This window comes from Oryctolagus cuniculus, chromosome 17, assembly GCF_964237555.1.
Source record: "Oryctolagus cuniculus chromosome 17, mOryCun1.1, whole genome shotgun sequence".
NCBI classification, from domain to species: domain Eukaryota; kingdom Metazoa; phylum Chordata; class Mammalia; order Lagomorpha; family Leporidae; genus Oryctolagus; species Oryctolagus cuniculus.
The window spans coordinates 67,115,835-67,139,603 of NC_091448.1; the positions used below are offsets into that span (position 1 = coordinate 67,115,835).

General features: G+C 45.3%; 2 protein-coding genes across 2 annotated transcripts; both read right to left on the minus strand.

The window, feature by feature from the left end:
* Window positions 1-5,183: 5,183 nt before the first annotated feature.
* On the minus strand, window positions 5,184-18,022 carry LOC138845938 (leucine-rich repeat-containing protein 37A3-like). Its single transcript, XM_070059987.1, has 4 exons — window positions 17,800-18,022; window positions 13,716-17,526; window positions 9,074-9,145; window positions 5,184-8,444 (listed from the first exon to the last, which is right to left on the minus strand). Exons 1-4 carry the CDS (start codon window positions 18,020-18,022, stop codon window positions 8,360-8,362), a joined length of 4,191 nt encoding a protein of 1,396 aa, XP_069916088.1. The 3' UTR covers window positions 5,184-8,359.
* LOC138846322 (leucine-rich repeat-containing protein 37A3-like) lies at window positions 17,536-22,484 on the minus strand. Its single transcript, XM_070061731.1, is given in 3 exon segments — window positions 17,536-19,583; window positions 19,585-20,468; window positions 21,895-22,484. Coding segments are annotated over 2 exon segments (1,362 nt in total). The 5' UTR covers window positions 20,031-20,468; window positions 21,895-22,484; the 3' UTR covers window positions 17,536-18,667.
* Between the last annotated feature and the right edge of the window lie 1,285 nt (window positions 22,485-23,769).

A 23,769-nucleotide genomic window follows, 5' to 3' on the forward strand; every position in this document is an offset into this window, starting at 1 on the left:
TGAAGAGACTGAGGGGGCAGATGTGGTGTGGTAGGTTAGGCTGCCACTAAGAATGCCCACACCCCTTACTGGATTGGCTGGGATCAAGCCCCACGTCCGCTTCTGATACAACTTCATGCTAATGTGCTCCCTGGGAGGCAGCAGATGAGGGTTCAGATTCTTGGCCACCCATGTGGAAGACCCAGATGGAGTTCCTGGCTCTTGGCTTCAGTCTTGCCCAGCCTCAGGTTTGTGGTGAGTAAACTAGCAAATAGAAGATATTCACTCATTCATTCATTCTGATTCTTTCTGCCTTTCAAATAAATAGATAAACTTTCTTTTAAAGAAAAGAGATTGAGTTAGTAATTAGAACTTCTACAAAGAAAAGCTCAAGGACACATAACTTCATTGCAAATCTAAAATAATTAACGTCAATAATTCATTAAGTCTTCTAAAATATAGGGCAGAACATTTCCTAGCATTGTATGAGGTTAGTTTTATGCTGATACCAAAGTCAGACAAAAATATCACAAGAAAAATTATAAACTGGTACCTAATGATATAGATTGGAAAATGCTCAGCAAATACTAGCAAGTATAATCCAACAGAATATATGAAAAGGATTCCATATCTTAACCAACTTGGATTTATCCCAGGAATGAAAAGTTGATTAAACATATCAAAGTAAATCACTGTAATGTGCTGTGTTAATAGAATGAAAGAAAAGATACGTGATCATCTCAATACATACAGTTCTAAAAGTATTTAAAAGCTAGAATAACCTTTCAGTATAAAAACATGGAACTTGGATAGAAGGCAACTCAATAACCTAATAGAGGACAACAGTGAAGATCCCCTGGCTAACTTCGTGCTGAATTATGATGGATTGAAAGCTTTCATCCTAAGATCAAGAACAAAGCAAGGGTGCTTTCTCTTACCACTTTTATTCGATGTTGTTCTGAAGGTTCTAGCTAGGGAAATTAGGTGAGAAAAACATATATTTTGGAATGAATGAAAGAAAACATTCTCTTTTTGGAGATGAGATGATTATCTTACCTGTAGAAAATGAGAAAGAATCCATGCACAAAAAAATCTACTAGAGAAAAAGTTCAGTAGTTTGTGGGACACAGATCAGTCTGCCAAAATTTGCTGTATTTTCAGACTAGCAATTAATAATCTGAAAATGACATTAAGGTAACAATTCCATAAACAATCACACCAAAGAAAAATACTTAGGAATACATCTAATCAGAATGAAAAGGCCTGTACTCTGAAGCTACAACATATTTTTGAGTAATTTTAAAGAAGATCTAAGAAAATGGAAAGACATTCTGTGTTTATGAATCAGAAAGTACAGTGAAGATGTGACTGTTCTCCAAATTTATCCATGATTTTAGCACAATTCCTAGCAAAATCCAAGCTGGCTTCTTGCCAGAAATTGGCATAAGGTCATATGACAATTCAAGGGATCCAGAATAGCTAAAACAATACTTAAAAAAGGAAAAAATCGGGAGGACTCAAACTTCCCAATTTCAAAACCCAGAGGCAGGCATTTGGCCTGACAGTTAAGATGCTGGTTAAAATGTCTGCATCCCATATCCAAGTGCCTAGATTTGATGTCTGGCTTCAGCTCCTGAGTTCTACTTCCTGGTAATGCAGACAGTGGGAGGCAGCAGTGATAGCTCAAGTAATTGGTTCCTGACACCCATGTGGGAGGCCTGGATTGAACTTCCCTTCCTGCTCTACTTTCAGTCTGTTGCAAGCAAAAACTCCACAACAAAACCCAGTTCAAACCTATGGTAATCTCAGTATGGTACTGGAGTAATGATTGACAATCATTGGAATCAATGGAACCGACTTGACACCCCCAAAATGAACCCTCACATATAGAGGGTTATATAGACTATATGTTTTGAAAATTAAAAACACTGGTGCATCCAAGGAGACTGTCAAGAAGGTGGGACAGGTGTGTGGCATAGCAGTTGAGTTGATACTTGGAAAGTCTGAATCTTAGATCAGAGTACCGTATTTGATTCCTGGCTACCCTGCTTCCAATCTAGCTTCCTGCTAGTGTGTACCCTGGGAGGCAGCAGGTGATGGTCAGGTATTGGGTCCTTGCCACTCTTATGGGAGTCTCAGATTGAGTTCTGGGCCCCTGGGTTAGGCCTGACCCACCCTAGTTGTTGCGGGACTTTGGCGATTGAACCAGCAAATGGAAGAATTATCTCTGTCTTCTGTCTCTGTATCCCTTTAAAATAAAATAGGTAAATATTTTTTTTAAAAAAGCTAAGACAACTCACAGTATTTGCAAGTCTTGTATCTGATAAAGGTCTAGTTCTTAGAATGCCCAGAGTATTTAAAGAATTCTTAGACTTCAAGGAGAAGGGAATAAACATTCATGAAATGAAGATATATAAATGGCCAGCAGTCATAAAATGATGCACAACATCTGAAGTCATTAGGGAAATGTGAATGAAAACCACAATTGGATGCTACTTTAGCCACTTAATAGGATGGTCATAATAAAAAAAGACATACACTGACAGTTGTTGACATAGATAGATAGAATGGGAACTCTCCTACATGGCAGGTGGGAAGGTAAAATGGTGTAGCCAATGTGGAAAAGAGATTGGTGGTTCCTCACGTATGTTAAACATGCCTTAACATAAGACCCAGCAGTATCATTCCTACTTATAGGTTCAGGAATTAAAAAACAAACATGGTTGCACAAAAACTTGTTCCTGAATGTTCACAACAGCATTATTCATAGCAGCCCCAAAGTGGAAATAACCCAGGTGGCTCTTAAAGGATGAGTATGTGAATTGGTATTGTGGTCTGTCTACACCATGGAGCCTTATCAGCATTAGGAAGGCATTAAAGCACTGGTACCTGTTACAACATGGGTGAACCTTGAAACCAGCAGGCTATGGGCAAGAAGTCAGATGCAAAAGGCCACAATACTGTGTTATGCATTTGTATAATTCTGAACATTTTATACAAATGCACCACACAGTATTGTGGCCTTTTGCATCTGACTTGTCCTAGAGGAGGAGGAGAAGGAGGGGAAGGAAAAACCTGGACCCCTTTTCCCTTATAAACCCCAGTCTAGACAAAGACTGCACGTTCAGCTCTCTGCTCTCCCCTGAGCTGCCCGCCTGGCCTGCCAAGTGTATTTTCTCCATTCAAACATGTCACCTTGCTCTCCCCCAGTCCGAGTGACTGGGCAAACTCTCTCTGTCCCTTCCATCCTGACGGATGCCCTGTCCCCAGTGAAACCTTGCTACTTTGCTCTCTGTCTCACACCTGAATTCTTTCTTGCATGAAGACAAGAACCCCACATGACTTCTCTCTGTGACAGAATCAGATAATGGAGATGATTATAGAGCCTTGTGAATGACTATACTAGACACCACTGGATTGTATGCATTTTATGATAAGTGGATTATATTTCAGTTTTGAAACAGAACCATATTATACACAGGTGCCAGAAAACCAGACATGCTGCTATATGGGAAAAGAATGAAACATCTGATTCTTCTGTGATCAAGGTCAGGGTCAGTGGTGAGTTCAAGAACCATGTATTGTCTTGCCTGTGATCTCCCCCGTTCAAGTGTGTTCTCGCAGGTATTTTTAGCATCATGAACTTGTTCAACTCATAAAATTCTTTAATAGTCACTAAGGATGCTAGATGAAAAATGTATCACGTGCTTGGTGAAGCAGGGTTTCTCAGACTGGACTTTGACCATCATCTGTTTTGTTCTTTGTTCTTTGTTCTGTGAGATCACGAGGGAGCCTTGTGCAAGAAGGCTCCTTGGCCTCTGCATCTCCCCTTGGCACCCTTTCCCCAAGCTGTGAAGAATGATGGTAGAACATTAAGCAGCGCAGACAATTTGGCCAAGTTTGTCGTTCTCCACTGCTTCCCTCTTCCTTAGCAGCACCCATGGCCTTGTACCAAATGGCTCAGCCTTTCCTTTTCATGGGGCAGCCCTTCTGTAGCTGACGTAGGGGCCTTGCATGTGTCTCCAGTGAAGTCACACTGCGAGGCCACTCTACTCTCCCACCTCTTCCTCCCATTGCAGAGCATTCACTTCTTCACTAGGGTTGTGCATGGGCAGTGCAGAGACTGAGCAGGAACTGTCTCAACAGCTCTAGGTGGAGGACTCTACAGACGCTCTTTACCGTGAACCATTATGCTTTGAGGATCACATGGATTCCGCACTGAAGATCGCTTCCATTTCTGGCCCCATTCCCTCACTTGATAAATGGCGGTCTATTGAATCCTACTCCACTGCCTTTTTGATAACGCTTGTGGGAGTAAAATGTGGCAGCACAAGCCAAATCAGAGTCAAAGTGTGAGAAATATTGTTCTAGGGGCCGGCGCCGTGGCTCACTAGGTTAATCCTCTGCCTGTGGTGCCGGCATCTCATATGGGTGCCGGTTCTAGTCCCGGCTGCTCTACTTCCCATCCAGCTCTCTGCTATGGCCTGAGAAAGCAGTAGAAGATGGCCCAAGTCCTTGGGCCCCTGCACCTGCGTGGGAGACCCGGAAGAAGCTCCTGGCTCCTGGCTTCAGATCTGCACAGCTCCTGCCATTGCAGCCAACTGGGGAGTGAACCATCGGATGGAAGGTCTCTCTCTCTCTCTCTCTCTCGCTCTCTCTCTCTCGCTCTCTCTCTCTGATTCTCCTTCTCTCTGTGTGTAACTCTGACTTTCAAATAAACAAATAAATCTTTTAAAAAAGGTACAATGCACAAAAAGGTCAAGTTGCCCTCCTTCAGCTCTTGTTCACCAGGGAACAAAGAACTGCACAGAAAATTTCTTGTAAAGTTCCTAAATAGTTGTATCACACATTAACAGTGTGAACTAATTAGAGATCCTCTGAGAGTAATCTGACGTTTCTCTCTTGCACATTTTAGAATCTTTTCTTTATGTTTCACTGTGGTGAGTTTGATTACAACGTGTCGTGATGAGGATCTCTTTTGGTCATGGTTACTGGGGGTTCTATGAGCTTCCTGTACTAGCATGTCTCTGTCCTTCTCCAAGCCTGGGAAGTTCTCTGCTAGTATCTCAGTTTAACCTCCCTCACCTACACAATAGGGGTCATCGTTTCTAAATGGCAAGAGTTGTTGGGAAGATGGAAGCAACGTGTGTAATCATGTACCATTTGCCAAGCATTACTGTGCATTCTTCATGTTATCTCGCTTGTGTAAGTACTTAGTATAGTGCCTAAAACGTAATGACCTAATAAAAGGAGGAATTAAAGATGTGTATGGCAGGGGCTGGCGCTGTGGCATAGCGAGTAAAGCCACTGCCTGCAGTGCCGGCATCACACATGGGATGTCAGTTTGAGTCCCCATTGCTCCACTTCCAATTCAGCTCTCTCTATGGCCTGGAAAATCAGTGGAAGATGACCCAAGTCTTTGGGCCCCTGCACCCATGTGGGAGACCTGGAATAAGCTCCCGGCTCCTGGCCTTGGATCAGCTAGCTCAGCTCCGGTCATATTGGCCATTTGGGGAGTAAACCAGTGGATGGAAGACGACCCCCTCCCCCACCTCTCTGTAACTATCTTTCCTTCTCTCCTCTCCTCTCCTCTCCTCTCCTCTCCTCTCCTCTCCTCTCCTCTCCTCTCCTCTCTCTCTCTCTCTTTCTTTCTATTTGAAAGTCAGAGTTACACAGAGAGAGGAGAGGGAGAGAGAAAGAGAGAGAGAGGTGCAGGGTCCCAAGGACTAGGGCCATCTTCCCAGGCCATAGCAGAGAGCTGGATCAGAAGTGGAACAGCCAGGTCTCGAACTGGCGCCCATATGGGATGCCAGCGCTTCAGGCCAGGGCATTAACCTGCTGTGCCACAGTGCCAGCCCCATCTCTGACTTTCAAATAAATGAATAAATCTTAAAGAAGAAAAAGTAAAGGCAATGAAGAGAATACTTAGAAACATATGGGGCAGAGGAAGAAGTACCTTAAGAGAAAAGAAGATCTCTTGTTACACAGATGAGAATATGGTGCAGATGAGAAGATTATGAGAAGAAAAGTTGCTGGAAGTGACAATGTGGAAACCTTTGAACCCTTACAAAACACCCCAAAGGGCAGACCTGAGTTTTATTGTGAGAACCAATGAAGTGACTAAAACAATTTTTAAAAATAAGCCATTGGGTTAAGACTTAATGTACAAGGGGCCGGTGCTGTGGCACAGTGGGTTAACGCCCTGGCATGAAGCACTGGCATCCCATATGGGTGCCGGTTCTAGTCCCAGCTGCTCCACTTCCCATCCAGTTCTCTGCTGTGGCCTGGGAAAGCAGTGGCCCAAGTCCTTGGGCCCCTGCACCTGCTTGGGAGACCAGGAAGAAGCTCCTGGCTCCTGGCTTTGGATCACCACAGCTCCAGCTGTAGCGGCCAATTGAGGAGTGAACCATTGGATGGAAGATCTTGCTCTCTCTGCCTCTCCTCTCTCTGTGTAACTCTGATTTTCAACTAAATATTTCTTTAAAGAAAACATTTAATGTACATGCATGAAGCAGAAGAAAAAATGTATACTTAATGTTTAGAATTATCAATTACTGCTGATTTTCTGTAATTTATTTCTGATTTCAGCTGAAAGATTTAATGATTATTACTATTTGAAGAGAGTTATGTCACTGGTAAGCTCTTGGCATGTCTTTGAGGTGGATTTCAGATTCACAATAGACTGATCCTACCACACTGCTGTTTACACAGAGGCTTCATTCAGAAGAATGTTTACTGGGCTGCATGTAGTACATGCAAAGTAACGGTGAATGCAGATTTTGCTGAGCGTGAGCTTAACCTAATTTGGGGAATCCCTTATAATGAAACATGCAGAATTATGAATATAAAAATTGCTCCAGCCCCTCCCAGGACCTTGGAAGGGGCACGTGCAAGCGTAAAGCCTTGAAGCTTAGGCTCCAGTTCATGATGAATCCAGCTCAGCTGGCACTCTTTTCTGGACTCTGTAATGCAGTGAACAGCATTGTTTTCACTTTAAAAACCCTCATCTTTGGTCATAAGATCACTGGTGTCTTCCTGGGGCAACGGGGATAGCGAAAGTTTCCTTGAAGCAGATTAGCTTTGTCTAATAAAAGAATATGTCCCCAAATAAAGGAGACCAGCTCCCAACACACACTTGGTGTATTACAGCCATTGTGCCAATTTTTGAAGTAACCACGAGTTAGATATGTTCAGATCACATGATAAGAGAATTAGTTTCCAATACCAGCTAGCTCTGGTTTTTGCATCACCATGAAGCAAATGCTTTTTTTTTCTTTGGCTTAAGATGGACACAGAATCTTGAGATAAATGAACTGGTGCCTTGTGTACTGTGCGCCATCCCTAGCTCTGCTCCTACTTTTCCAGCTCATCTCTCTGGCCTTGCTGCACAGATGCTAGCATGGCTGTCACTCATTTTCCCAACTTCCCCCTGCTGGCATGAAAGTCTCTGGAGACAAAGCTTCTGTCCTGTTCCAATTTGTACCCCCAGCACTTAATATAGCACCTGGCACTCGGTGGGCCTGGCACTCAGTGAATGTTCTTAAATGAATTCATTACTTTTCATATGCTGTGATTCCACAGATTTTCTCCCTGTGTTGTCTACAGAAAACTTAAGAGGCCCCTTAGGAGGGAATCTAATGGAATGATATATGTTGAGGCCATTTTTACTGATTCTACCAAAACCACTTGGTGTAGGAGCCTCAGGAACCAGCTCCCCAGTGTATGGGTGTAGGAAAAACAGACTTTCAGTGTTCTTCCCCAAGATCTGCAGGCACTGTTGGTCCATCCTCCACACATCCTAAAACCTTCCCTCATAACCAGAATGGTTATGACTGGGATTCTGAACTACAGAACAGGTGGATAGTCTTTCAACGTCAGGTTGAGTGGAGAATCTTTATCTTGAATCTAAAATTCCCTCTGGCCATTGAACATCACAGAATTATTGAGCTGAAAGGGAATAAAACTCACTTTCTGTTGCAGTTTAGTCAGGACAGAACATGTGGGATTATGTTAGAGCAGTGTATTTTCTTATTTTTTTTATACTAAAGTATAAAGGTTCTTAGTATCCACAGATAATTTATAAATTGAGAGTTAAATACATTTTGGAAAAAGCTCATGATCTGGGTGATGGGGAGAGACATGCCCTTTGGCTGGGTCCCAGGAATTATTTTTGCATTATGATTTAAAAGCAGGTAACCCTGAGAAAGCACCAGAACCTTTTTCTCCCAGAGTACTTTGTGTTAGATTTTTGAAAAAAAAAATTGAAATGAAGACCTTCTTTGCAGAGTTTATATACAGGACTTAATACCCAGATAAGCATAACTATATACCATTTTTATACACAAATGGTTTTTAAATATGTATTCATCATCTATTTCACTTACACATTGTGCAAAAACTGCATTCCATGCCACGCCTGAAATGTCCCAAAGCTCAGTTCTGTCAGTAAATTGCAACCAAGATTTCTACAAAAAAAGACAGAAGTCAAAGAGAATGAAGAAGAAAAAAGGATATATTTGAAGAATACTCCTCTTTCAGGAGGGATTCTAATTTTTATAGATGAAACAACACTTCCACATTTTATCTACACACTAAAGAATTTACTTGTACTGGAAGATTTGGCTTCTAAATTATACTTGCACTTTTACATTAAATTTCATCATATCATTTTCATATTACATGACATACTTGTACTGCGTGATCTTTACTTCTCTGGAACAGAGTTTCACAACTTGAATGCTATTGACATTTTGGGCTCGATAATGCCTTTCTTGTGGAGGTTTGTCCTGTATATAGTAGGTGGCTTAACAGCAGGCTGGCCTTGGCCCACTAGGTGCCAGCAGCATGTGCAGGGCTGCAAAATGTTACCTGAATACAAAATTGAGTTGGTTGAGAAGCCCTGCTCTGTGGGATTCACTCTGACCTTTGTATCTGATAGCATCTGTGCTAGAGATGAAAAGGACCTGTTACAGAATTTTAGTAACCTTCTACTACAAATGTAAAGTAGAAGCTTCACCCTATTTCAAGGTGAACAGCAAGGTGGTTTACAGGGAAGATTTACTCAAATTCCAAATATGATGAAATTGCAACTTACATAGACTGCAAAAAAGGGAGTGACTCAAATGCACGTCTTTCGATAGACTCCATTTTGTTGCAGGATAAATCTCTAGGAAAAGGAAAACATTGCCTTGATTAGCTATTACCTATATAGTCAGTGGGGATAATAAAATTTACATTTGATGAATAGGAAGGGAGCACACTGATAGTCCGGGAAGAGACAGTTTAATAAAAGTGGAGATACTGCAGGTTCAAGGAAGAGTTGTGGAAGAAACAGCAGAGGAAACTCTTCCAGAACTAGTGATTCACGGTGGAGGGCGTGGGAGTCCACAGCTCGGGACACCAGCAGCAGAATCTACCCACCAGTGCTGGATCGTGAAGTGAACCGAACCTCAATAGCTTGAGACAACCGGCAGGAAAGTAGAAGGAGCCTAGAGGGAACGAGGCTTGAAGCCCCGTAGGCGAAAGTTCACCAGGCTAACTACAGGAGAGAGGAAAATAATAAAAGGGACCAGTACGGACAGGAGTTTCACTCTCTCCGCTCACCTCTCAAAGACGAGCAAGACAGTGAACAGATGCCATTTTGGACATGCCTAATAGCAACCTCAGGGCTTAGAAGACAGAACACAGGAAAGCATACAGTCAAACCAAAGAAAAGAAGAGGAAATCAGAAATCTAAAAAATATTGTTAGGAATCTACAGGATACTAGTAAAAAAAAAAAATCCCAACATTTGGGTTCTAGGAATTCCTGAAGGAATGGAGAGGGAGAAAGGATTAGAAGGCCTTTTTAGTGAGATACTAGCAGAGGACTTCCTGGGCTTGGAGAAGGACAGAGACATCCTAGTACAGGAAGCTCATAGAACCCCCAGTAACCATGACCAAAAGAGATCCTCACCACGACACGTTGTAATCAAACTCACCACAGTGAAACATAAAGAAAAGATTCTAAAATGTGCAAGAGAGAAACGTCAGATTACTCTCAGAGGATCTCCAATCAGACTTACAGCAGACTTCTCATCAGAAACCCTACAGGCTAGAAGGGAATGGCAAGACATAGCCCAGGTACTAAGAGAGAAAAACTGCCAGCCCAGAATACTATATCCTACAAAGCTCTCATTTGTGAATGAAGGTAAAATAAAGACCTTTCATAGCAAACAGAAATTGAAAGAATTTGTTGCCACTTGTCCAGCCCTGCAAAAGGTGCTTAAAGATGTGTTACACACAGAAACACGGAAACACGGTCATCAATATGTAAGAAGGTAAAGGAAGGAAACCTCACAGCAAAAGATCACAGGAAGTTCAAAGCATATATTAGAAAATATCTTTGGGAAATGGCAGGGCAAAGTTACTACTTATCAATAGTCACATTGAACGTTAATGGCCTCAACTGTCCAGTTAAAAGACACAGATTGGCTGATTGGGTTAAGGAACAAAACCCATCTATTTGCTGCTTACAAGAAACACATCTTTCCAACAAAGATGCACACAGACCGAAAGTGAAAGGCTGGAAATAGATATACCATGCCAACAGAAATGAAAAAAGAGCAGCCGTAGCCATCTTAATATCGGACAACATAAACTTCAACACAAAAACTGTTAAGAGAGACAAAGAGGGGCACTATATAATGATTAAGGGATCAATTCAACAGGAAGATGTAACTATTATCAATGTATATGCACCTAATTGCAGGCACCGGTTTATTTAAAAGGTTTGTTAAGGGACTTAAAGGGAGACTTAGACTCCAATACAATAGTACTGGGGGACTTCAATACTCTACTCTCAGAAATAGACAGATCAACCAGACAGAAGATCAACAAGGAGACAGTAGATTTAAACAACACTATAGCCCAAATGGATCTAATAGATATTTACCGAACTTTTCATGCTACACTTAAAGAATTTACATTCTTCTCAGCAGTGCATGGAACCTCCTCTAGGATCAACCACATAGTAGGCCTTAAAGGAAGTCTCAGCAAATTCAAAAGAATTAGAATCATACGATGTAGCTTCTCAGACTATAAGGGAACTAAGTTGGAAATTAGCAACTCAGGAATCCCTAGAGCATATGCAAACACAAGGGGATTGAACAACATGCTCCTGAATGAACACTGGGTCATAGAAGAAATCAAAAACTTCCTGGAAGTAAATGAGGAAAACAGTACAACATACCAAAACTTATGGGATACAGCAAAAGCAGTGTTAAGAGGAAAGTTTATAGCAATAGGTGCCTATATCAAGAAAATGGAAGGCACCAAATAAATGAGCTTTCAATTCACCTCAAGGATCTAGAAAAACTGTAGTAAACCAGACCCAAATCTAGTAGGAGAAGAGAAATAATTAAAATCAGAGAAGAAGTCAATACGATTGAGTAAAAAAAAAAAAATGACAAAAAAATCAGCCAACCGAGGAGCTGGTTTTTGAAAAAATAAACAAAATTGACACCCCATCGGCCCAACTAACTAAAAAAGGACCCAAATCAATAAAGTCAGAGATGAAAAAGGAAACGTAACAACAGACACCACAGAAATAAAAAGAATCATCAGAAATTACTACAAGGAATTGTATGCCAGCAAACAGGGAAACCTATCAGAAATGGATAGATTCCTGGACACATGCAACCTACCTAAATTGAACCGGGAAGACATCGAAAACCTAAACAGACCCACAACTGGGACAGAAATTGAAACAGTAATAAAGGCCCTCCCAGCAAAGAAAAGCCCAGGACCAGATGGATTCACTGCTGAATTCTACCAGACATTTAAAGAAGAACTAACTCCAAATCTTTTCAAACTATTCAGAACAATCAAAAAAGAGGGAATCCTCCCAAATTCTTTCTATGAAGCCAGCATCACCTTAATCCCTAAGCCAGAAAAAGATGCAGCATTGAAAGAGAATTACAGACCAATATCCCTGATGAACATAGATGCAAAAACCCTCAATAAAATTCTGGCCAATAGAATGCACCAACACATCAGAAAGATCATCCACCCAGACCAAGTGGGATTTATCCCTGGTATGCAGGGATGGTTCAATGTGTGCAAAACAATCAATGTGATACACCACATTAACAGACTGCAGAAGAAAAACCATATGATTAGCTCAATAGATGCCGAGAAGGCATTTGATAAAATTCAACACCCTTTCATGATGAAAACTCTAAACAAACTGGGTATGGAAGGAACATTCCTCAATACAATCAAAGCAATTTATGAAAAGCCCACAGCCAACATCCTATTGAATGGGGAAAAGTTGGAAGCATTTCCACTGAGATCTGGTACCAGACAGGGATGCCCACTCTCACCACTGCTATTCAACATAGTTCTGGAAGTTTTAGCCAGAGCTATTAGACAAGAAAAAGAAATTAAAGGGACACAAATTGGGAAGGAAGAACTCAAACTATCCCTCTTTGCAGATGATATGATTCTTTATTTAGGGGATCTAAAGAACTCTACTAAGAGACTATTGGAACTCATAGAAGAGTTTGGCAAAGTAGCAGGATATAAAATCAATGCACAAAAATCAACAGCCTTTGTATACACATGCATGGTTTGAGTTCTGTGCTCCCAGCACTGGCCTCCCCACTCTCTGCCATTGCATGCATTTAGAGAATGAATAAGCGAATGAGACCTCTTTCTCTGTTGCACTGCTTCTCGAGTAAATAAATAAAAACCTTTAAAAAGAAAATAGTAGATTAAAATACCCCCCATTTTAAATCATCTTTCTCTTACTCACAAGCTTTTAATGACACTCCATATCTCATTATGAACTTTGAAACCCCTCAGCCAATATTCAAGTTTGTTTGCATATCTTTCATTGCTTCCTAAGTCCATCTCTTGTAGCCAGACAGTCTAAATCTTGATCATTCCATCAGACAAATCTTTGCCTAAAACAGACTCCCCCCCCTTTTTTTTCTTGATTTTACAAATAATGGCCATGTTGTAAACCTCAGGTAAAGTTTTAGAATAACTGTGCTCTATCTGTGGTTCCTATGACACCCTGGAATGGCACAAAATGGCTACTATGTATAGAGGAACAAAGGTAAGGTCAGGCTACAACTGAGGGGCTCAGCAATAATGGTATTTATTACGAGTTTACATTCACATATGCTTGGAAGTGATGTATTGTATGCATCCACTCATCTAAATACACAACGGTCTAGTGAACTGATCACGGCCATAATCCAGTTTTATAGATGAAGAGATGGAATCCAAGCTAAATAACTTGTCGAAAGTCACAAAGCTAATCACTGGGAGACCTGTGTTCAAAGCCAGGCAACCTGGCTCCAGAATCTATCCTTAAACCTGTTGTATCATCTCTAATATGTTGGGATGAGGGCTGTGTTGAAGAGTGGGAGTAAAGCAATGAGGTAATAATATGGCAAATGTCAATAAATAATCAGGAAAAGGAGTAAGGGCAATCACATGAGACTGTAGAAGGGACAGAGAGAAGAAGAGAAGGAGGATCAGGAAAGCTCACAAGCAAAGTGGCCACTTGGGGGGTGAACCAATGGCAAAAGGAAGACCTTTCTCTCTTTCTCTGTCTAACTGCCTGCCAAAACACACACACACACACACAGTCAACATAAGGTGGGGACTTGAGGAGGGCTCAGGAGGCTCTTGGGGAAAAGCTGCTGAGACAGGCAGGCTGTAGGGAACCATGAGGAAGGGAGATTCTTACAATATGCTGAAGGTGCCGTTGTAGCTGTTGGGCTCTGGTACAGGAACTCTGTGAAGCTTCTGCACTGGGCTGAGGCCAGTGCACGGAAGTGTCTCATCTTTGCAGGTGCAGAGCTCACAGACATTTATGGTGGCAGCCGCATTCAGGGGTTGATCTGTGACTTCAGTTAGGGTTGAGTGCTGAGTCTGAACCTGGCCTGGATGCAGATCTGTAGTCTTCTTCAGGGATGGAGAATGGCCAGCTTTTGCAGTGGGTACCAGAGTTCTGGTAAGCTCCATCTTGGAAGGCTGAGCTATGACACTGGGTGATGTTGGGTGCTGAGCTTGATGCTGACCTGCTGTTGGAACTGTCATCTCATTGTCCCCTGGGGACTGAGTTACGAGCTCCTTTAGTGGCTCTGTAGACTGAGTTAGGGTCATTTGCATGGTAGTAGAAGGTGTAGCCTCTGTAGTACGTTGTGGAGTTTGGGTAATTTCCAGGTCCAGAGGCTTGACTGTGACTTGAGGCAGGTTTGTATACTGAGTCTGAATCTGGACTGGAGGTGAAAATGTCACCTCAGGGTACATTGGATAAGGAGGAGGAGATATAGACTTGGAGGCTGTAGAATGTTCATCCTGTGTAGTGGGTACCTGAGTTATGGTTGACTCTAACTTCGAAGGTTCAGCTGTGGCACTGGGTGACATTGGATGCGGAGTTTGATCTTGACTTGGTTTTGGAACTACATTCTCATAATAAACTGGAGGCTGACAGACCACTTCATTATGTGGCCCTGGAGGCTGCCCTGAAGTCCCCTGCATGGTTGGGAGTGGTTCACCCTCCACAACGGATTCTGGAGTTAGGGTAAGTTCTACATCAAAAGGTTGAACTGTGACTTCTGTCAGGGTTGGATGCTGAGCCTGAAGCTGGTCTGGTTGTGAAAGTACCTCCTCATGGAGCACGGGAGGTACTTTAGTCTTCTTCAGGGCTGTAGAATGTTCAGCCTTCCTGGTACGCTTTGCATTTATGGTAAGCACTGTGTCCAAAGGCTGAACTGTGATGTGAGGCAATGTTGGATATTGAGCTTGATTATGACCCAGTGTTGGAACTGTCACCTCTTGATGTATTGGAGATTGGGTTACACCCTCCATGGGAGGTTGACTGGAGGTCTCCTGCATGTCTGTAGAGGGTTCAGTCACCATACTGCTGGTTTCTGGAGTTATGGTAAGTCCCAGGTCCAGATGTTGAGTTGTGACTGGAGTCAGGTTTGGAGATGGAGCTGTAGTCTTGCTCAGGTCTGCAGGATGCTCAGCCTCTGTAGTAGGTTCTGTAGTAATGGTAAGTGCCAGGTCTAAAGGTTGATTTGTGACACTGGGTGATAGTGGAGGTTGATTTTGACCCTCATGATGCACTGGTGGCTGAGCTACAGATTCTTTAGGTGGAGTCTCCTGCACATTTGTGGCAAGTTCAGCCTCTGTAATGGGCTGTGGAGTTATTGTAAGTGCCAGATCAAAAGGTTGAAATGTGATGCGGGGTGATTTTGGAAACGGAGCTTGATCCTGAGCTGGTGTTGGAACTGTCACCCCCTGATATCCTGGGGGTTGAGCTATACCTTCCTTAGATGGCCCTGGAAGCTGAACTGGGGCCTCCTGCATGATTGGAGAAAGTCCGCCTTCCATTCCAGGTTGTGTAGTTATGGTGAGTTCCGCATCCAAAGGTTGACCTGTGACTTTGGTCAGGTTTGGTTGCTGAGTTTGAAGCTCCTGCTGGGTTACAGATGATTGAGTGTCAGGGAAGTCTTGTGGCTTGGCTGGGGCTACATTTTGCACTGGAGCTTGTTCTGCATTCTTGAGGGGCTCTAGAGGCTCAGCTGGAGAAAGTTCCATCTTTTCAGGCAGTGCTGGAGGCTTGGCAAGAGGAGGCCCAAGCTGGGTTGGAGAAAATTCAACTTGCTTGGTGGGAACTGTAGGCTGGGCAGGTCCTTCCTGCTGACTCCAGTAAGGATAAACTTCTGGAGTGGGCTTTAGGGTTCTGGTAAGGTCAATATCCACATGTTTTGGTTTGGTTTTAGACATCCTTAAATGCTGAGTTCTGAGTATTTCTTCTGGAATATGAGGTGAAAATGTCATATTCATTGGGATAGCATCACTCATCTCTGGGAAGATATCTGAAGGCTGGTTTGTGTTTCCCTGTTGGAGTGGTAATTGGTAAGCACTCACGGGGCGCTCTAGAGGTGGAACGGAAATCCCCTGCTGGCTTGGTGAAGGTTCCTTCAGTTGTTCAGGCTGAGCTGGGACCCCTGGAAGTGGGGAGTGCTCATCCTCTTCTGGGGGCTTTGGCTGCTGAGCTGTGTCTGCCTCCTGGTCTTTCAAAGGCTCATGCTCCGTAGGGAACACTGAGGCGTGAGCTTGGGCTTCCTGATGGATTGGAGAAGGTGCAGCCTCTTCGGGGGCCTGTAAAATTTCAGCTGTTTCCTCCTGCTGGGTCATAGAGGGTTTCTCATCCTGCATAACTTCTGGAGATTGAATTGGCAGTGGTTCAACCTCTTCAAGAGGCGTTGGAGGCAGAGCTGGGACTGAGGCCTGAGTTGTTGTGACCTCGTGGCTGACTGGAAATGTTTCCACTTCTGCTGCAGGTTTTGGTGTTAGGGTCAGCTGCAGGTCTGGAGGTTTAGTAGTCACATTGGGCAAGTCGTACTGCTGAACTTGATGGTGACCGGGAGGTAAAATGGTCACTGTGTGATGACTTGGAGGCTGGGCTGGGACTTCTGTCTTCTTTCCAGAAGATTCAACCTCCTCAGAAGACTCAGAGGGCCGCCTTGGTTGCTCCTGCTCACTGATATAAGGTTCGGTCTCCATAGGAGGGACTGGAGTCAGAGCTAGGGCCTCCAGCTGGCCTGGAGGAGCTTGAGTCTCCACCAGGGCCTCCGCGTACTGAGCAATCTGCTGCTGTTCTCTGAGAGAAGGCTCTGTCTCCACGGGAGGGCCTGGAGGAGGCTGAGTCTCCACCAGAGCCTCCGCATACTGAGCTATCTGCTCCTGTTCACGGGGAGAAGGTTCTGCCTCCACGGAAGGGCGTGCAGTGTGAGCTCTGGGTGCCTGCTGGAATGGGGAAGGTTCCGTCTCTGCAGAAGGGACCGGAGTCAGCTCTGGGGGTTCCTGCTGGGCTGGAGAAGCTTCTGTCTCCAGGGAAGGGCCCAGAGTTTGATATGGGGTCTCCTGCTGGGCTGGAGAGGGTTTGTTCTCTACAGAAGACTCAACATACTGAGTGGGCTGCTCCTGATCACTAATATAGGGTTCTGTCTCCACAGAAGGGCCCGGAGTCTGAGCAGAGCCCTCCTGCTGCACTGGAGAAGAGTCCCGCTCCATGGTGGGCTCCAGAGTTATGGTCAGCGCCACATCTGCAGGCTTGATGGTAACATTGGGCAGGTTATAATGGTGAACTTGATTCTGATCTGGAGACCAGTCCGTCCCCTTCTGAATCTGTGGAGTCTGAGCTATGATAGTCTCTTCAGGAGATTCTAGCGCTTGAGCTCGGGGATCTTGCTGTACTGGAGATTTGACTTCCACAGGGAGTGCTGAAGGCTTCTCCGGGGCTTCCAGTTGGCTTCTAGAAGGTTCGATCTCTGGAGACTCAGAAGGCTGAGCAGGCTGCTCCTGATTGCTGGAGGAATATTCAGTGTTCACAGGCAGGCCTGGAGGCTGAGCTGGGGCTCCCTGCTGGCCTACAGATGGGCTGACTTCCTCAGCATACTCTGAGGGCTGAGCTGTGGCATCGTTTTGGGTAGAGGAAGGTCCAGTCTCCTCAGGGAGATCTGAGGTCTGAGCTAGACCCTCTTGAGTCCAAGATTCCACCCTCCCAGGGAATTCCGGAGTCTGCACTGGGGCCTCTTGTTGGGCTGAGGGGAGTCCCACTCCCTCAGGATGCCCCAGAGGCTGAGCTGGAGCCTGCTCCGTGCTTGGAGTAGACTGAACTTCCTCACCTGCCCCTGAGGCTTCTGTCAGCTCCGTGTCTGCAGGTTTCAGTGTGACGCTGGGGAAGTTTGCTTGGAGAGCTACAATCTGAGGTGAGGATGGAGTGTTAGGATCGTGATACACTGATGCCTGACCTGCTACTTCTGCAGTAGCAAATGGATTCTGAGCGGGGGCCTCCTGCTGCAACGGAGATGCTTCTTCCTCGGGCTGCTGCAGGTCTGCACCTGGGCCCTCTTGCTGGGGTGAAGAAAGTTCATCTGGTTCAACGGGCTGTGGAGGCGGAACTTGTTCTTCTTGCTGTGCAGAGGAGGACTGGATGGGCTCCTGAGTCTCTGGATTTTGAGTCTGGCCTTCCATCAGGAATTGAGATGGTTCAGCCTGCTCAGAGGGCTGTGCAGGTTCTCCTGGGTTCTCCTGGGATTCTGTAGGAAAACCACCAGGATAGACCCCATAGTCAGCCGGCAAAACTTGATTTTGACCCTGAAGCTTGGCCGCTTTGTCTGGAGTTCCAACACCAACCTTAGGAAGCCGTCGACGCCGAGCTAGATCTTTCTTGGGGGTCAGGGGTGAAACAATCAACTTGTTTCCTTGTGAACTCTGACTGTCTAGAGGCAGAACGAATGCTTCCAATGACTGGTGAGCATTTCGTTCCAGTCGAGGAGGCAGAGCCGGGGGCTGATCCTGATCCCCGTCTAGCACGGGAATGGCCTCTGGTAGCCTCTGTTGTCGAGTCAGCCTATCGAAATACTGGTACGGAACAGCAAGCTGTTCTGGCTCTGGGGGCAGTTCCAGAAAAAGGAAGCAAACTCACAGTGGACTCTTGAGGCGAGGTCAGCACCCGGGAGGGAGCAGAAGACCCCAGGTCATCAAAGCCGCCAGGGTCTGCCATGGGTGTGAGCGAGTCAGGCGATTCAGGTGGGACATTCAAGGAGTGGGAAGACCAGGGCTCAGAGAGCCAAGGGATCTGGACTGGGAGCCCCTGGTCTTCCCGCGTGGGGTCTCCTAAGTGATGGGAAAGTGCAGGTCTCCTGTCCTCACCTTACTCGACTCCTGCTCTTTCTGTCCACTCGGGGCTTCTGTACTCTCATTGATATAGGTCTCGGTCCTCCACTGCTCTGCATCCCATTCTTCCTTGGCTATCTTTTCTTCCTGCTGCTCACTGAGGAGCTTCATCAGGATGCCTGTTTTGGAGATGAGCTTGGCACAGGGCAGTTGCACCTGGGCCTCAGAGCAGTCCATTTTCAGAGTGCGGATGACGTGAGAAATGAGCTTTTTCATGTCCGTGTTGGGGATGAGGGACTGTAGCTGCTGATTCAGCTGAATTTCAAACTGTTGCCCCTGGGACAGCATCACGGGGTAGGTGAAGCCTGCGGGCGTGGTGGGGGCTTCAGTGCCCTCGCTGGGGTATTCCCACTGTGTTTCCTTGGTTTGGTCCACAGTCGGCATTAGGTCGAACTCGGTCCCAGCAGAATCTGTAGCTGAAGGATCTGTGTGCATTTTGTCGCCAGGGAGCGTTTCTTCATGTGCAGTGGTGTTTTCTGGCAAAACGTTTTCTTCAAAAACACGACCTCCGGAATGGTTTTCCTCCCTAGTGTCTTCTATAGAAGGTTCTCTCAGAGGAGGACTCCCCTGAGAATGCAGGCCTCCAGGGGATGAGAAAGCCTCTCCGGAGGGGGAGTTTATGAGACTCCGCAGTGCAGGGAACGGAGGCCTCTTCCCAGCCGTCAGCCTGTTGAGGGAATTTTTCCTTCTGAACTTTCGACTCAGTTTGGCCTTGGGGGTTCGGAGGACCAGGTGAGAGCAAGTTTTATGAAAGCGGTAATTCTGTCTGGAATGCCAGATTGGTTTCCCTGCCGCCTTATTTTTGGCTCTAGCATTGGCATCTTCTAAGACAAAAATGGTGTAGGTTAAGTCCTCCTTTGTTGTTGATCTCAGAGAGAGATTTTGCAGGGGAGGTAGAAGGCCTGCCCAGGATGTGTTTCTTCAGGAAAGAGGAGGCTGCAGCCTCACGTTCCTTTGTGAGCAAGGGCTCCGTGTGCAAGGAGTTTCTGGCCACCTGCCTGGGCCTCTGAGCCACTTGAAGCTCCTTCAGCTCCCTGGAGCCTGCTCTCCCAAGCCTTCTTCCCCCAATGCTCTCCGCAAAGGGCCAGGTGCCCCGTCTCCTCCCGAGGCTCTTCCTCATCTCCTGGAGGTGCCTTTCCCGTAAGCCCTTTGGCCCCTTGATGACTTTTTTCACTCTCTGCAGCCTGTACCCCACACTTGGCATGGTTGCCAGGCTGTTCTCCTGTGACGGGGCAGTTTCTGATTTCTTTTGGAGGATTTGAGGGTTAAATTGATGACCTAACAGGATAGGCTGCATAAGCATGGCCTTTTCTTCCTTCTTAACCTTATCGATTTTTTTCTTGAATTACTTCATGTAACAAATTCTCCAGAAAATAGAGCTTTCTCAACTTATTTCTGTAAGGATGAGAGGGCCTTCTTATGTGGGTTTTCACGTAGCTCAGGGACTTATCTCTATCTTGCACATTTGAAAAAAGCAGTGTAATGAATGGTAATAATGTTGATTCTACATTTTGTAGATTTTCCTCTGAGAAATAAGGCAATATATAATTCAGTGCACTAATAACATCACTTTCATCGTTGAGGTCCCGCTGTTCACTCATGCGGCCTGGGAAGTCCACGCTGTTTCTCTCTGATACTGGGTTCCCTGGCTCAATAGTCAGCTGCTTGCTGGTGTTGTTCTTCCGGGCTTGCAATATCTTCATGAATGCCCCCTTTGGGTTCCCTATAGATGCTTCTTCAACTGTCAAAAAAAGAAGAGACTGCTTTTTGGCACAGAAGACTGATGGGACAGCTTTATGTCAGTCCACAGCCCTACACTCTGATCAATTAAATTAGGAGTCAAATCCAATATTTGGGGTACCATTGAGACTTTAGAGAGAAAAGTAAAACCAAACTCAAACCTATGAAATGGCAACAACAAAGGAGAAAAAGATATTTTTGAGAGTGGCATTCAAAGAGTTCGCAGTGTTAAAAAGCAGTAACTATGATCAGTATTATTTCATTGGTTTCCAATGACCAACCACTCCAGGCTTAGAATAAGGCTGGAGGACAAATGGCCCCACCCAGCTGCCCCTTCTGTGGCTCTGCCCCTGCTTCTCAGCCACATCATTCTACAGTCCTGCCTCATGCTGAGGGAGCACAGGCTTCCTCCTTCCCTCCCTCCCTCCCTGTGGCCCTGTGTTCTTGCTACCATCACAGGTGTCCATGGCAAGAGATAGGCATGTAAGGGGAGTGAGGGCAGAGGTGGTCAAGCCAAGGGGCCTTGCTCCTCACCTCAGTGTGTTCTTTCCCACCCTTGTAAAGGGAGATTAACAATGCTTGTCCTTCTCACCTCTTGAGACGAAGGGAATAATATAATTGGTAGGAAACTGGTCTGGAAGGTGAGCAACACTGTGTAGATGGGTATACAGTTATCACTGTGCTAATGCCTCAGATCCCTGACTGAGATCCGAATTCAAGCTGTCTAAGGAAGAAAGCGGTCACATTTTGGAAGTCACGACATCAGTGGTAATAACCCTCATCTACAGAAGGATACTTAAAATTACCCGAGTGTTCTGTGGATAGAAAAGCGTGAGACTCAGAGCAGGTTCAGAGTTGGACAGTCTACAAGTGCATGGAGGAGCCTTCCGACTCCATCAGAGCAGCCAGGCAGCCATTTCTGGTTATGGAACCAGAAACTCCCCGGCTCCAAATAAAACAGCATCACTTGTACTCTTTTATACAAGTGCAAAAACAAACAACCGCGGTGAGCAGTGTAGACCTGTTCTATAAGACAGAGGGCCCTTGAGGCCCAACACATAGAAAACCAGTTTATAGACTGTGTGCAAATGAGTTATCATTGAAAAGCAAAGCACCCAAGAGCACAGAACACCACGTGTGTGGTTCCCAACATTGCTTCCTTCCCCTTCCACCTCTTTTCCATGATCCTTTGTGCATATGTAAATTACATAGCGGTAACTATGTTATTAAATTACATAGCGGTGATTGCGAACCTGACTTTCAGCAAGGGAGCAGTGTAGCAATTTAGGGAGTTTAAATCTGAATGAATGAATAAAAATTCAGCAATTAATTACATTGTTACTTTAAACTTGACCCTAAAATTTTAAAATAAGAAATTTAAAACAAATAAATATTAAAAAAAAGATCCTCAGGAAGTTCCGACTCACGGCAATGTGTCGTATTTGGCAGGCATTCATTGTCACAGTGAAGCTTGACGGTGTTGCAGACAACCTCGATAGTATGTTTAAATTGGCAGAGGCAGCAGGCCATATGGCTGGGTAAGATCCTATGAATAGAGACAGAGAATTAAGTTACCTGTAAAGGGGTTCCTTGGGTGGGTCAAACAGGTGAGCCAAGGTGCCAGCAAAGGAGTTCTTGAGGTATGTGGCCAGGACATTTGGGTAGGAGCCTGGTGGCCAATTGTTGGTCTTGAATATGAGAATAAAGGAAGGAGGGAGAGGTGGCCCCAGGAGGCATAGGCATGGAAGTGGGTGTGGTGTATCCAAAATAAAGTCAACAGGGTGAGCATTGGGCACCATGGATCTGTCGTTTGACTCAGGGGTGTCTCCTTCCAGTTCACAAGTCTCATTGTGGGTTGGGAGTGCACAGGAGGACTTCCCCCAACCTCTGGAGTACTCTTCTCCATCCCTGTTGGAAGTGTTCACTATTAGAAACTACTCTGGTCCCAGAAAAATGACTGACTGCAGTAATTGTTGGAAAAGATGTGGAGAAAAAGGAACACTCGCTCACTGATGGGTGAGTGAAAGTAATTTGAGCAGGCAGGTGTTTAGCCCAGCCATGAAGATGCTGCTTGGGACAAGCACATCCCCTTCTGGAGTGCCTGGCTCCATTTCTGATCCCTGTTTCCTGCCAGGGAGTGCCCTGGGATGTGTCAGGTGGTGCTTCCCTAAATACCCAGAAATGGAAAGACTGCAACTTATGGTAGGTGTGTGTTTTTAAGAAACTGTCAGTCTATTTTCATTATATTTTTTTCAAATTTATCATTTCGAAAGTTTCTGTGGAAGGAAGAGAGAGAAACACACACAAACACATCTTTTCTTTTTTTTTTCTTTTTGACAGGCAGAGTGGACAGTGAGAGACAGAGACAGAGAGAAAGGTCTTCCTTTTGCCATTGGTTCACCCTCCAATGGCCGCCGTGGCCGGCGCATCGCGCTGATCCAAAGCCAGAAGCCAGGTGCTTTTCCTGGAGTGGAGTAGCTGGGATTCAAACTGACATTCCAATATGGAGTGCCGGCATCACACGTGGTGAGTTACCTTGCTGTGCCACAAGGCCTGTCCCTAGTAGGTTTGAGTATTTTTAAAATAAAATTGGCAAAAACGCTAGTTGGTTATCTTATTAAGAATTATTGAGCCGGAGCCGGCGCCGCGGCTCACTAGGCTAATCCTCCACCTGGCGGCGCCGGCACACCGGGTTCTAGTCCCGGTCGGGGCGCCGGATTCTGTCCCGGTTGCCCCTCTTCCAGGCCAGCTCTCTGCTATGGTCAGGGAGTGCAGTGGAGGATGGCCCAAGTCCTTGGGCCCTGCACCCCACAGGAGACCAGGATAAGCACCTGGCTCCTGCCTTCGGAGCAGGCCACAGCGCGCCGGCTGTGGCGGCCATTGGATTGTGAACCAACGGCAAAGGAAGACCTTTCTCTCTGTCTCTCTCTCTCTCACTGTCCACTCTGCCTGTCAAAAAAAAAAAAAAAAAAGGAATTATTGAGCCGGAGCCACAGCTCAATAGGCTAATCCTCCACCTAGCGGCGCCGGCACACCGGGTTCTAGTCCCAGTCCGGGCGCCGGATTCTGTCCCAATTGCCCCTCTTGCAGGCCAGCTCTCTGCTGTGGCCAGGGAGTGGCGGCCATTGGAGGGTGAACCAACGGCAAAAAGAAGACCTTTCTCTCTCTCTCAATGTCCACTCTGCCTGTCCAAAAAAAAAAAAAAAAAAAAAGAATTATTGGAGGCTGTTTCAGGGAGATAAAAACAGCCTGTTTAATAGGAGTGAGTCCTCAATATTATACTTAAGCAGTATAATGTAGTG